The sequence below is a fragment of the Gossypium hirsutum genome, chromosome D02 (assembly GCF_007990345.1).
Source record: "Gossypium hirsutum isolate 1008001.06 chromosome D02, Gossypium_hirsutum_v2.1, whole genome shotgun sequence".
NCBI lineage: Eukaryota > Viridiplantae > Streptophyta > Magnoliopsida > Malvales > Malvaceae > Gossypium > Gossypium hirsutum.
In genome coordinates, this window is record NC_053438.1 from 3,715,538 (window position 1) to 3,731,065 (window position 15,528).

At 34.3% G+C, this 15,528-nt stretch overlaps 2 protein-coding genes and 1 long non-coding RNA gene across 3 annotated transcripts; 2 read left to right on the forward strand and 1 right to left on the reverse strand.

The window, feature by feature from the left end:
- The first annotated feature begins 5,597 nt into the window (after nucleotides 1-5,597).
- Nucleotides 5,598-8,014, forward strand: LOC107952054 (cytochrome P450 CYP749A22). The gene is made up of 5 exons (XM_016887294.2): nucleotides 5,598-5,932; nucleotides 6,017-6,240; nucleotides 6,428-6,660; nucleotides 6,798-7,176; nucleotides 7,256-8,014. The coding sequence occupies exons 1-5, from the start codon at nucleotides 5,632-5,634 to the stop codon at nucleotides 7,694-7,696; spliced, it is 1,578 nt and encodes a 525-aa protein (XP_016742783.2). The 5' UTR covers nucleotides 5,598-5,631; the 3' UTR covers nucleotides 7,697-8,014.
- Nucleotides 8,015-8,195: 181 nt separating this feature from the next.
- On the forward strand, nucleotides 8,196-11,368 carry LOC107952654 (cytochrome P450 CYP749A22). The gene is made up of 2 exons (XM_016887839.2): nucleotides 8,196-10,536; nucleotides 10,695-11,368. Exons 1-2 carry the CDS (start codon nucleotides 10,180-10,182, stop codon nucleotides 11,133-11,135), a joined length of 798 nt encoding a protein of 265 aa, XP_016743328.1. The 5' UTR covers nucleotides 8,196-10,179; the 3' UTR covers nucleotides 11,136-11,368.
- Nucleotides 11,369-14,583: 3,215 nt separating this feature from the next.
- Nucleotides 14,584-15,318, reverse strand: LOC121214433 (uncharacterized). The gene is made up of 2 exons (XR_005910040.1): nucleotides 14,988-15,318; nucleotides 14,584-14,893 (listed from the first exon to the last, which is right to left on the reverse strand). It is a non-coding gene; the product is annotated as an uncharacterized lncRNA (long non-coding RNA).
- Between the last annotated feature and the right edge of the window lie 210 nt (nucleotides 15,319-15,528).

The window sequence follows — 15,528 nt, forward strand, 5'->3', positions numbered from 1 at the left end:
TTAAATATTCTTGTAATATGATTAAAATTATAGTGGAGAGTGTTATTAACCTACCATAGTTGATCTATTGAGTCTTACTAACTTTCTAATGTTGAATGATTGTATTATATCTTTTAAATTGAATTTATAAATATTTGATTAGAAGCTTCAAAAGATTAATTTATAACATATATGTGGTATTGAAATTTGGTACAATGTGTATCAAATAACTTTCAAGCATCGTACACACAAACTAAATGATTTTTTTACTATTAGATTATAAATGTTATTACAAAAACAAAATTGTTTTACTACTTGTCATATTGCTCGTGATAATAGCCAAGGTGATACAATGATGTTAAAGAATCTCAGGTATATTTTATTATAATTTATTTATTATGCCATGTTTATTATAATTGGAGACTAATCACGACAACATGAATAGATAGATTTTGATTTAAAATCCACGCATGTTTTGCAATGGTGATTATGAAATAAAGAATCAATGGAGGCGTTTAGAAGTATGCCCCACTAGATTTGTTGCATTCCTTGAAGTGAATGTAAACATAAAGAAAATAAAAGATATAATCATGGATCACTAAAAGTGGGAACATAGTAATAAATAAGAGAACAATGAGAGTTCTCCAGATAACTCTTCAAAGGGTAAATATAACTTATGTTATCAATGTGATATGAAATATTATTGGCCACATATGTGGCGTATCCCAAATATTTTGTTTCTGTTAATATTTTTGAGGAAGGATATGAGAATGTAGAAATAAATTATGTTATTACAGATATAAAATATTTATCTTATTTGGTACTGAAACAAACAAATATTATTCAAATATTTGGTAGTACAAAATTAGTCGACAGCTCCAGAAGAGCTAATATATTAATATCATCCCCAATGGTTAATCCATTGGTTTTAAAAACTATTCATTGTAATGGATCTCATATTGAGATTGTAAATGAGGAAAAAATTATATTTCATATGAATCACTATTGCTATAAATATCTATTTTAAAAAGATAAAAAAAAAGGGAAGGATTGAGTTATTAATTAATCTTGTTATTAAATTGAATTTATTATGACTATCTTTGTGATCTTTTGTCATCATCCCCATTAAGGGGTTGAAAGCAAAATATTTAACTGTGAAAAATCTACTTATGAGCAATAGAATATGGTAATTCTATCTAAAACTTGTTATGGTTGGATGCACTTGAAGTTGTAAGTTTTTTAAAACAATGAGTATAACTCTATAGTATTCAGAATAAGATCTTAATTAAAATTACGTGAAAAAATATTACTGATGAGAAATTGCAAGAGAGAAAACTTATGTATGAAAAAGTCATTGGTTATGTACCTGTTGTACACCTGGAAAATAAAATTCACTCTTAAAGCTTGCTATTAATAGATTTTGGTTGGATTCAAAGTCTACTACTGAAGTTTAATTTGTTTACTTCTTGATCAAATCGTCAAGACTCAACGCAGAAAAAAAAGGTACATATTAAAATATTAAATCAACTTGATATATGGTTTAAAGATTTGAAATGATCTTCTTTTTAAGTTTTGATTACATGGGTTACATATTGTTTTCGGTATCTTATTTGTTCATGAAAATGACTATTAACTGATTTTATAACAACCCAAAACTCGACCCAGAAGTTTTGACCAAATTCCGGAGGTTTCATTGGCCACCCGAAGTGGCGAAAGTAAAAACTCTGAATTAAACATAGAAAATTCTTTTCGAAACCATTTTGATGACTAATTATAGCAAGTTAGATAAAAACTTAGTTATATTTTGAAAACAATGTTTACTTGGCGGCAATGACTAAGTCAGGAATAAACCAAATTGGTCTTTCTTGAACAGTTTCAAAAGCATCAAATTTTATCAATCACAAACCAAAATTCAAAACTGGAAACACATAATTTAACGAACAATCCAATTACAAAACCCATACCACATTTTATAAACTCCCTTACAAATCAACTAAAAATAATAAATTGAATTTAAGAAATATTGTTAAAACAAACCAAACTTTTTAAGTATCCGAGACTTCTGATATGCCGAGTTCAACCTCCAAGCTCCAAGTTAACCTGAAAAGAGAGGAAACTAAGGGGATAAGCTATACGAGCTCAGTGTGAGACTGGAAGAGCGGTGAAGGCAAAAGACCGTATACCAAAATGGATATCTTAAAAGAAATCTTGCAGACTAAGTTGAAAGTCTTGATCTGGTACTCAGACATATAAACAATGTCATTGCCAAACATAACATAAAGATAATATACTTAACACACTAATTACTTAATCATGTTGGACTACTTAAATTATTTCACGGATGTGCTACTATCCTTGCCAACAGACTTATACTCAAATATGAAAATGTATGCAACAAACTAAAAACTCACCCAACCAACTGAACACCACTTCGTCCTTCCTGCACACCACACAAGGCTATAATAATCCTATCTACCCAGCACACCACATAGGACCATGATAGGTCCATCCACCCTACACATCACAAATGTGTAACTCAGCCACTAGAATTAAAATGTGCGGCTGAGCTGACATATGTATAAAATCATGCAGTAACCCGCTATACAAAAATATTGTAGTTGAACTGCTAAATCAGTCTTCCTTCTCTTCACAACCAAAATCCTAGATTTTTATGCAAATGCATGAATGCACACAATTCACTAACAGACTCATCGAAATAGAGACATACTTTCGGTTGAATACATTCAGAATCAATTATACTTGTATTCATTCACTAGGTAATATTTCAAATCCATTTATCACATCATATTAATGCATAAATAAACAATTAACTTTAATCCTATAATTGCAAATACACACACGGATTTGAGCTGAAACAAAGTCCCAACACACTTACAGAGACCTTAACAAACATTGGGCTACACAGAAATTAAAACGAGTCAGTTTACAAAACAGGACAAAAATTTGTGAAATAGAGCCATACGGCCGTGTGGAGGAATTCAGACCACGTGAGGGGTCTACACGGCCGTATGAAAGAGGGACACGACAGTGTGTTGGAGACACACACCTGTGTGATAGGGTTACATAGTCGTGTGAGTAACCTGTGTAACTCACTGTGCATTTGTGCAAAATTTAGCAAAATTTGAGAAGCAGAATAGACATAGTTGTATGGCCAACTCAAATGCCCGTCTGGCTAAGAAACACGACTGTGTGTCCAAGGCATATGCTCGTGTAGAAAATAATTAAATCCCCAAATATAGCCACACGACCATTTGGCACACCCTAATTTGTATGACAAAAAATTACCCTAATTTCGCAGTGACACACGGCCGTGTGGACCGCCCGTGTGGCTACCCATGTGGTCACGAAACCACACCGAAACAGGTTGAAAATCGTGAATTTACGACAGCAAAACAATTCCTAATCACTAATAGTTTAGAAACATACCTTAAATCGGGACTCCGATCACTAATAACTGATTGTTTCGCCTCCACAAAACCATTCTAGAAACTCAATTACAATTACCCACAAAATATTTTAAAACCTCAGTCAACAATATTAAAGAATCAAGAAAATCAAACTAAAATTTAAAAGGAGTACTTACACATTTCAGCACTAAAACTAATGAACATGCAAATCTCCTAACAAAGCAACCAAAACCAAGGCCCCAATGAACCACCAAAATAGCGCAAAACTAGCAAACCTTAATAACCTAATGGTAACAAGAGAAACTAAAGAACTAGAGAATAAAGGCACCACAAAAACTCAATGGCCAAAAAGAATCAAAAATTGAAACTGGAAATGAAATAGAGGAAAAACAACGTGTGAAAGAGAAAAGAGAAAAATAAATAAAATCAACGAACCTACCTTATATGTGAAGGAATAAGGAAAGGAAACCATGCTGATACTATCCTTATATGTTGACGATCTGTTAGAAATTGGCATTAGTGGAAACCTGCTAGTTGAGTTCAAGAAACAAATGCGAGCTGAATTTGAAATGTTTGATCTTGGAGACATGACTTATTTTCTTGGTCTAAAACTATTTCAGTCAGATCAAGGTATCTTCATCAATCAAAAGAGCTTTGCCTTGAAGATATTGAATAAATTTTGTATGGAAAATTGAAAGCCTGTAGGGACTCCCATTGCTCAAGGTGAAAAACTCCCAAGCCATGGTTAATTTGAAATAGTTTATGAAGGCAGTTATAGGAGCCTTATAGGATGTTTGTTTTATTTGACAGCATCGTGGCTAGATATTATCTTTTCTGTCAGTCTTTTTTAAAGATTTATGCATTGTTGTAATGTGATCCATTTTAAAGCTACGAAGAGGGTTCTAAGGTATGTCAAAGGAACTTTGAGTTATAGAGTTGAATATGTGAAGGAAAGGAGCTAAAGTTGACTGATTTCACAAATAGTGATTGGGCTGGTTCTGTCGAACATATGAAGAGCACTTCAGGGTACTTCCTCACTTTGAGATCAAGTGTATTCATTTAGAGCTCAAGGAAGCAAGAAACTGTTGCACAATCAACCGCTGAAATTGAGTACATCGCAATAATTGCAGAGCAAGCCAAACACTTTGGCTAAGAAAGTTGATGTCTGATTTAAATCTTAAGTAAGTCGAAGCAACAGAGATATATTGTGACAATCAATCTGTTGTTGCAATTTGAAAGAACCCTATCTTCCATGACAAGGCAAAACACTTCAAGATAAAATACCACTTTGTTAGAGAGGTCGAGCAATAAAATGAAGTGAAGCTTGTTCATTGCAGTTCAGATATTCAACTTGCTAATATTCTCACAAAACCTCTTGAAAAGTTGAGGTTCGAGAGGCTAAGACATGATATTGGAGTTTGCGGCATTATGGCCAAGGAGGAGTGTTGTGAAGTGAGGATTCATACAGTGGCGAACTCAAAAGGCACGAGCTCAAACAAGTCTGCGAGCTCTACACTTCTAAGCTCATCCAAAGTTGTGAGCTTACCTAAAGATGCGAGCTCAACTCAAGTTGCGAGCACGTCAAAGTGTGAGCTATTAAGTTTTTTGGTGAAACCCCAGTTAAAGTGCGAGCAGGGTTCACATATGTTGATATCAATGTTTCTTTGTTTAGTCTACATAGGGTGAGTTTGGATGAGCGGTGCGTTTATCTGCGGTTAGTGTAAAAACAGTGGTGGTGAGATTAGATACTGTAGCGATACTGTAGCGTGAGACAAAAAGTAAGCTAAACGCACCGCACCGCACGCAATCGCCCATCCAAACCCACCCTTATTTGAGTTCACTTGTCAAAGCAAATAGAGTTAGTATTGGTTTGATGTTTTTAAGTATTGATTTCTTAACTTATTAATGTAATTCATGTGAATTGAAAGATGACAAATTTGATAGCAGTTCATAAATTAGCCAAGTATTTTTCCTTATTTTCTCTCTTTTTTTGTTATGCTCTCTCAACTTCTCGAAACACCAGCAGCATCCTTGTCATCATTTTAATATATCTTTATAAACTTTAAATAATTAAATAAAATTTTTATCATTTAAATAAATTTTTTATCATTTTTGAGATCAAAGTACAATTTTACCCTTATTAATTTAAAATTTTATAAAGTATATCACATTAGATTACCATTTAAATCCTTTGTTAAGTTTGGCTATAAAACTAAAGGCGCATATGGATTCAGTGGTAAGAGAAGAAAAAAAGAGTGACTTGATGGAGCTTGTAATTCTTGTCCCATGTTGTTTCTTCCTCGTAGCTTTACTAAAGTTCCTTTATGATTACCTGTGGGTACCTCTCCGTATACAGCGTATGATGAATTCACAGGGAATCAAAGGACCTCCTTACAGATTCATCCATGGAAACAGCAAGGAAGTTGCCAGAATGGAACAAGAAGCATTAAGCAAACGTATGGCCTTAACAGATGATATATTTCCCAAAGTACTGCCACATTTTTACACCTGGATCAACAGATATGGTAAGATCCATGCATGTTTTTTCATTATGATTTATAACTCGTAGTTCTAAGAAAAGATTGACCTTTTTCTTTTCAAGTGATTAGGGAGGAATTTTGTTTATTGGAACGGTGCGCGACCTGAATTGGTGATTTCAGAGCCTGAATTAATCAAAGAGGTTCTGCAAACTAGTGAAAAAAAAATTCAAGAAAAGAGCCTTTCAGATATTGGTAAGGAGTTCCTGGGGAATGGGCTTCTATTCATTGCGGGGGAAAAATGGGCAAAGCATCGAAAGCTAGCCAATCACGCTTTCCATGGGGAAAGCCTTAAGGTAAATCCTCCAGTATGATTAATTGACAAGAATTATACAGACTACAGAATTTTGTATTGTTGCCTAACAACCAGTTTATAGTCGAAGTTGAAAGTATTCGTAGAAAAGTATTTTTTTAACCTCAATAGTAAGCAAAGTCTAAATAGTATGTGGCAACTACTTATATATTGAAGGATTGTTTGGGCAGAACATGACTCCAGCAATAATTGCTAGCGTTGAAACAATGCTAGAAAAGTGGAAAGGTCAAGAAGGCAGAGAGATTGAAGTGTTGAAAGAATTTAGGTTATTGACTTCAGAAGTGATTTCCAGAACAGCTTTTGGTAGCAGTTACTTAGAAGGGGAGAAGATTTTTGCCATGTTACAGAAGTTGACAATAATTATGAGTCGAAATCTTTTTAAGACTAGAATTCCTTTGATCAGGTATCTTCCCTATAAGCTTAATTAATCCCAACTTTTACCTTGATTTCAGCTAGCTTTTGAATGCAACTTTTGGACTTTCATTCCCCATGGATTTGGTTTTCTCCTTATATATAGCTGACCATTGTTTGCTTTTGCAGCAAGTTGTGGAAATCTTCTGATTTGCTAGAGTCTGAAAAACTTTCAAAAGAAATAAAAGATCGTGTGATGAAGATTGTTAAGAAAAGAGAAGACGAAGCTGTGAATGGAGAAGTCAATAGCTTTGGCAATGATTTTCTTGGATTACTTGTAAATGCCTATCATGATTCGGACGAGAAAAACAGGTTTTCATTGGAAGACTTGTTAGCTGAATGCAAAACATTCTATTTTTCTGGACAAGAAACTGTTAATTCCTTACTTTCATGGATAGTCTTGCATTTGGCAATCCACGGAGATTGGCAAGAAAAAGCGAGAAGAGAGGTGATTGACATATTTGGTAACCAAAATCCGCATCTCGAAGGCGTCGCCAAACTCAAAATAGTAAGAAAACTATCTAACTGGGAATTCAAATAGCCATCAACATGATGTAATCTAACATATTTTTCTATTTTCCAAACAGACGACCATGATCATCAATGAAACTCTAAGATTGTATGGTCCATCAAATGGCCTGGCAAGAGCAGTTACAAGAGAAGTTCAGTTGGGAAAGCTACTCTTGCCTGCTAATATAAGTATTCTGCCTTTATATATTGGAATTCACCATGACCCTCACTTTTGGGGAGATGATGTGCATCATTTTAAACCCGAGAGATTCGCTGAAGGGATTGCGAAAGCTACCAATTATACCGCGGCTGCATTTCTTCCCTTCGGGTTGGGACCTCGATCTTGTGTTGGTATGACATTTGCAACAATAGAAACCAAGATTGTTCTCTCCATGATTCTACAACGTTACACCATTACCCTCTCCCCTGCCTATATCCACTCTCCGATATCCATTCTCAGCATTAGACCACAACATGAAATTCAGGTGATACTTGAACCACTGCATCATAATGCTTGAAGTACATAGCTGTTAAGAACTAAGGGTTTAACGTGGTTCATGTATTTTAGGTTTAAGAGATGACATTTAATATGTTTAAGGTTCCAGCATTTGCATCCCCTTCCCTATCCTAAGCTATACCCACCTTTATACATAATGAAATTCAAGTAGCTACTGATTTCCAAGATGGTAAAACGCAATCAATAAAGAAGAATATGTTGAGGCAAGTTTCGGGAACAGTGACTTGAAAACTGACAACTGCACTCGGCACGTGTCCCTTATTTGTTAGCATGTTTAAAATAAATATTTTAAAATAAATATTTTAATTATTTGCTTGCATCTTTTTAAAGATTTTGTACATTCTTAAACTAATGGTTATACTAAGGCTTGTTAGCGGTTTAAACTTTGGGCAAAGCACAATAGACGTAGATATGTTCTTCCTGATTGGTGTCGAATTTACTAAAAATAAATTCTTCTACTTGATACTGAAATTAAATTTATAATATAGAGAGTAGAGTCGATCCCACATAAGTTAATCTATCCAAATATATATTCTTTATAACTAGAACGTGTCCCAAGTAGTTTTTATGCCCATGACTTGTGCGAACCTGTACCAAAAATAAGAGGGGATAAAATCTGAAAAATAAATAAACAACCGAAATTAATTAAAAATAAAAATAAAGTAGAAATAAGTAAAATGAAATAATATTATTGAATTAAATAATTTCAGTTTTTATAAAAAAAAATTTATCATACACACCTGGAAAATATGAAACACATGGTTAAATCTTATTGGCTTCTGGACTAAAAATATTAAATAAAAGAAAGTTTTGGGTAAAAACAATTTAAACATGAATGTGAGAAAGTGAGTATAGTTTAAGAGCTAAAATATGAATAAAGTCTAAATAAATTCCTAAAATATAAAAATTCATAAATACATTAATGTGATTATATATAATCAAAATTAAATATTAAAATCAAACTAAATATGATTTAAACTTGAATGAAACTCGTAATTCTCGTAAAATTCTTATTCAAAAATAAGTTTTTGAACTCGAAATAAGAAAATAAATTTATTAAAAGAGGAAACCACTGGATGATACAAGTCCTTGCAAGAGCAATTACAAAATCTGCTGAACTGCACAATTAACATACACCAATATGACATCACCACAAGAAAAGCACACTTTACCAATGCCAGAAAACCATAGCCCGGAGCAGAAAACAAGAAGCGAGAGAGCAAGTTATATCTGAAAACAAGCACTACTACGAAACCCTTCTCAACATGGCAAACACCACATCAGAAACTAAGACAAACAGCAGCTCCACCCATAATCCAGAACCAAGCAACTAACTATAGTGATCGCCCTTGCTTAAAAAAAAAAAAGAAAACTTTACATAGATCAACGAGTAAGCATTGGACCTCACCCCAAGTAAGAAAACGATCCATCAAACCTTGAAAAAGCTTTAGACACCATCACTTATCAGTAGATAAGAAACCTAAAACAGAGCCAACACCAGCAACACCTTATCAAGACCAACAGCCTAGAAAAAATCTCAATGGAACCGATATCAAACGAAACTCAATGCCATATCGGCTCCCATAAAACTTTCAAACCACCCCACTGTAGCTCTTAAGACTGACGATAACCATACTTTAAAATCACCAAAGCATCCACTTCGAGAGACACCTTCAACCATAACACAATGAATAGACTCAAATTCAATTCTATAATCACAACATACAAAAAAAGACAGAAGCCATATTCAATAAAATAACAGCCTCAACCAATCAGTAGGCCCATAAAAGGCACAAAACACCATAATGCATCATCCAACCTCAACAACATAGGGTTTGTTTATCATGGTGTTATAATCAATATTGGGTTCAAACCCACTATAAGTATATTTTTATTGATTTTTATTATCTAGAAGAGTAGATATTATACACGAACATTTTAGTTATTAGATATTTGTAATATTAATGGTAAGGATGTTGACATGTGTCAACAATTCAATGGCCGCTAAACCTTATAAATAGGGATAGTAGTTTTCATTTCTGGTACCTATGTGCAACAGAGAAGTGTGTGTCATATTGTAATTGTATTGTGCATTAATAAAGTGTTCTTTCCTCTTATAATTGTAAGTCCCGGCTAAGCCTTAGTTTTCTAAGCACTTAGTGCACTTGAGGAGTTAGCTTCTATATATGGTTGGTTCTACAGTTTGAATGATATATGATCGGCTCTGCCGCTTGAATAATATATGATCAGCCCTGTTGCCTTAGTATTATAGTGCATTAAGAAGTTAGAAAATAAAAGGTTAACCGGCTCAAAAAATTCGGTGTAATATTTCTTGTAGGTCTTAGGTCTTCTATAATGGGTGTGTTGGGCTCATCGAGTTCCCAACAACAAATTTTAGGATGTTTATTCCTATGGATTTAGTTTTCTCCTTATATATGGTTGACATTAGTTTGCTTTTACAGCAAGTTATGGAAACGCGTTGATATGCTGAAGTCAGAAGAACTTGCAAAAGGAATTCAAGATTGTGTGATGAAAATTGTTAAGCAAAGAGAAGACAAATTTGTGAATGGAGAAGCTGACAGCTTTGGCAATGATTTTTTAGGATTACTTGTAAATGCATATCATGATTCGGATGAAAATAACAGGCTTTCAATGGAAGACTTGGTAGATGAGTGCAAAACATTCTACTTTGCCGGACAAGAAACTGTTAATTCCTTACTTGCTTGGATAGTCTTGCTTTTACCAACTCACGGAGATTGGCAGGATAAAGCTAGAAGAGAGGTGATTGACATATTCGGTAACCGAAATCCAGATTCCAAAGGCATTTCTAAACTCAAAACTGTAAGTAAATTGTCAAATATTCCTATATATTTTTTATCTCAATCTCAAAGCTGGTGTTTCAATCACGTCTTGTTTATCGCAATCACAAATGTAACAAATATTATGTGTTTAGTACATATTCTTTAATTTAATCTGACCTATTCTTGTTTTGCAAACAGATTACTATGATTATTTATGAAACACTAAGATTGTATGGTCCATCAAATGGCTTGCAAAGAAGAGTTACAAGAAAAGTTCAGTTGGGAAAGCTAGTCTTGCCTGCTAATATAGATATTCTGGTTCAAAATATTGCACTTCACCATGAGCCTCACCAGTGGGGAGACGATTTACATCTTTTTAAACCAGAGAGATTTGAAGAAGGGATTGCCAAAGCTACCAACTACAATGCAGCTGCATTTTTTACCTTCGGATTGGGACCTCGATCTTGTATTGGTATGTCCTTTGCAATCACGGAAACTAAGGTTGCAATCTCCATGATTCTACAACGCTACACCATTACCCTCTCCCCTACCTATGTCCACTCACCAATGCCTATTCTCGCCATTCGACCACAACATGGAATTCAAGTAATACTTGAGTCACTGCATAACAATGCTTAAAGTACACAATAGCTAAGGGACTTGAGGTTTAACTCAATTTGTTTATGTATTCACCTTTAGGTGTTAAAATTTAATATATGTGGCACTTTTAACATTAGTAACCCCTTCCTATTCCTATGCTATACCCTACTCAACGCAAAAACATGGTAAAACATGCAATCCATAAATATATATATATGTGTGTGTGTGTGTGTGTGTGTATGTGTGTTTCAGTATTGTTGATCAATATATAATTTTTACTAGCTATGCCTTATTTCATTTGAATTGCAGTATTACATCCTAAAGCCTTTCCAGCAAGCAATAGCAGCAAGAATTAAACTAAGTTGTGAACATCGATACATTGTACGATAGGCTTGATCAAGAGCATTAGCCAAACAACAGCAGCAAACATATCCCATAGATGCCACTTGATATCAAACACCATAGATACCACTCGATATCAAGCACCACCATGAATTAAACATGGGTCTCCTCTTGATTCTAGGTTTAACGAACGACTCTGCCATGCCATTCCTCTCACAATTTACATGATGAAAAAGCACCGAACCAATCTCAATCACAATTCAATGAATGTCAGAAAAATACCCCGAAGCTTCCTGTTGGGGTTATCAGGACATAGAACAAGGAAGCAAGATGCATGAAATATTTTTACTTGCTCACAATCTTGCAGCAAGGGAGATTATGGCTGATAGCTCATTTTGCTCATTCATTCAACTAGAAAACAATACATTTATAACCAAATACATCACTAAATACTGCCTACTACCACTAAGTAGCCTAGTAACTTGTTAACATTGCTTGTGCACATAAACAAGCCACCTAAACTAGTCATTCAACTACCTAAACACTTCAAGCTTTTATCAGCTTGTTCATTTTCAACTAATTTAATTACAATGTAACTAAACAAAAAACTTGTTAATGCAGCATGCACAAGAGCTGCAACATGCAAATAGCTTGCATGCACTTTAAAAAAAATATAACAACAGCATGGTTGGCCACTTTTCAACACTTCCATGGTCTTTCAGATTTGTTTTTTATACCAACAATCAGACCATTAGCGTAGCATCTTTTCGATTGGATAAAAAGAGCAAGAGTATGCTTAATTGCTGCAATTTCCGCAAGTCCATTATCTTACCTAAATTCTCCACGATCAATTATCTCGTTAAATTCTTTACTGCCTTCAATATTACCACTACAGTCTATTCTTTCGCTTCTATCTTGAACTACGTTAAAATCGCCCAGCACACCCAATTACCATTGTGAGAGCTTCTCAGGTCCAAGACCTTCTACCATAGCACTTTTTGATCAATTACAGAACACGAAGCATATAAATTTTGGATCCAACACTCAAAGAATCAATATCCCAGACGACCAAGAGACCTCTTGAGCGTCCAATTGAAGGGGAGAAAGAGAATCCAAAAACATCATAAGGCCACAAAGATCTAATCTTCTGATCCTTCACACTCACCATTTTACTTCCATGAAGACAGTTCGTGTCCAATTTATTAAGAACTACTGCTAGTCTCACCACTTTGTACTTAATTTTAGCACCAATACCCCTGATATTCCAAGATAGGATCGACATTTGGATCAAAGGCAATAAAGCCACAAAAAACACTAGCAAGCATAAACACAACCAAAATTTAAAGAAAACAGAAACCGATGAAAATACCAACCAAAAACCTGCAACACACCAGACCTGCAGCATATTGAATCGACATTCTTAACCAAGTTTCTATCGTTGCATTCTAAAGTAATCAACTTTACCTAGTCTTCACAATTCGCAGACAACCCCAAAAGCTTTCCCACATTCCAAGTTCCTTCGCCACTTGACTCAAGGTTCTTCGCCTATTCTGCAGATCTGAGTCAGTGAGAATCTGACTAGCAAATCTATCACTCTAGTTTGAGTTTTCCAACCCCTTCTTTTACTAGTTCTTATCCGCTCTTTCCCAAAAGATATCTTCAATGTCGTCGGTGGATTTCAACCTTCTCTCCTTCTTAGTAGCAACAACGACAATTTCCCAATCTAAAAGTTACCACATATGTCTTCACCTGGACTAGAAGAAGAGAACACCTTCTCCATAGCCCTCCTTGCATTATAGTCCACCAGGCAAGATTGGCCCACATCAGTATTCACCTCATTTTTGATCCATTCAACTTTGGGTCAGAAGGGAACCCATCTTGAATGTTCTCCCCATTTAAGTCAAAACGTTGTGTATCTTAAATAGTAATTGACTAAGATAAATCTTCATTTCTAGAAATTTTTTACCCAGCTGTACTAAAGCACCTCTGAGCATCCTCGTACAAAGATCTTTCTTTGGTTTCTATGCCGCCCGCATTTGACATCTCTAAGAACTGCTCATCGAGTGCATATCCTCTCTCTCTCCCCCCCTGTGCTCTCGTCATTTAGAATCTAAATCGCTATCTTCTCATTGTCATAGTAACGACTAGCTAACTCATCGGAACCGATATCGGTGAAGAAAGAAAAGGGGTCGAAGCTATAACACAACCGACAACTCAAGGACATCACTAAATTCCATTACTATGATGTCGAGAAAATTCAGCATATTTAATAATACAATGAGATTTATATTATATATTTTCAATTTTTTTAATACTCATTTTGTACATTGTGATTGAATTGTTTAAATATATACGTACATTCAAAATTTTTAAAATTAACTGTATCGAGGAGTGTTTATCACAATTTATTAATATGATACAGTACAAATTTTAAATATGTAAAATATCGTAGTTATACATATATGCAACAAATTTTATTCGAAGAAAAAATTTAACTACTAATTAGATTCATTTAATTATTAATTATGCTGTCTATGAGACATGTTTCCTTTCCCTTAAGAAATATTAATTAAATAATAAATTTATCAAGTGTACGATAGGTAAATAACTAACTACTTTTCATAAATTCTCTTTTCTTTCAAGGGTGGTATTGAGAACTCTAATTGTTCTCTTATTTGTCTATTTCTTTCCACTTCTAGTGGCCAAAAGTAATTATTACTAATAAGATATCCAAGAATCAAGTAATAAGTGTCACAATTCACAATGCCTAGAACTATCTATAGTGATCTCTTCTCAATCCATAATTAGGAGGATAATGCACTTCAGCACACTTAAACCAACATACTCCTGCATTGACAATAATACTTATACTAATCGAGTTAAGACTTAATCGGTAAAACTTAAGTATAATTGAGTGACTGACGATGTTGCTTGTTCTTCCATAACACAATAATGATTCTTTTATTATTTATGCTCAATTGATTTTTTTTCCCTGTCAATGCTAATAATTTTATTTTGTAATAATACATTTCTAACAACCTAGGTCATTCATCCTAATACTATTCTCGCTCAAGCACAAGAGAATTCTGATATAATTTGGTGCATTAATATTAGTATCATCTCACCCTCAAAAACGTATAAATAATGACTAAATTATTTCAAGCCTCCTCATTAATGGTAAGACATTACAGCACAGATATGATATTTTACCTTATCTACGAAGGAACAAAAGGAAAGATGACAACCATATCCCACTCAATTACCATTTAAATGCTTTGTTAAATATGGAAATCACAATAGAATAACTAAAGGAGCAACTGGATTCAGTGTTGAGAGAAGGAAAAATGAGTGGCTTGATGGAGCTTGTGATTCTTGTCGCGTGTTGTTTCTTCCTCGTAACTTTAATCAAGTTCCTTTACGATTATCTGTGGATACCTCTGCGTATACAGGATATACTGAATTCACAGGGAATCAAAGGACCTCCTATCAGATTCATCCATGGCAACAACAAGGAAATTGCCAAAACGAAACAAGAAGCATTAGGCAAACCTGTGGCCTGGACAGATGATTTATTTCCCAGACTACAGCCACATATTTACAGCTGGATCAACAGATATGGTAAGATCCATGCAGTTTTTTTTCACTAAGATTTATAACTCGTAGTTCTAAGAAAGATTGATCCTTTTTCTTTTTATGTGATTAGGGAAGAACTTTGTTTATTGGGACGGTGCTCGAGCTGAATTGGTGATTTCTGAGCCTGAACTAGTTAAAGAGGTTTTGAAAAATAGTAAAAATATTTTTCAAAAAGTGAAGCTTCCAGAAATTAGTAGGAAGCTCATGGGGAATGGGCTTGCGTTCACTGAGGGGGAAAAATGGGCAAAGTATCGAAAGCTAGCCAATCACACTTTCCATGGGGAAAGCCTAAAGGTAAATCCTCCAAATATATAAACTTGGTGTAATTAATTTACGAGAATTATACACACACTACAATATTTTAGTAAAGTTTTGTATTGTTTGCTAAGGATGAGTTTCTCATCGAAGTTAAGAAGTATCGTGAAAAAATATTTTTCAAAAGTTTGATTATGTTTAC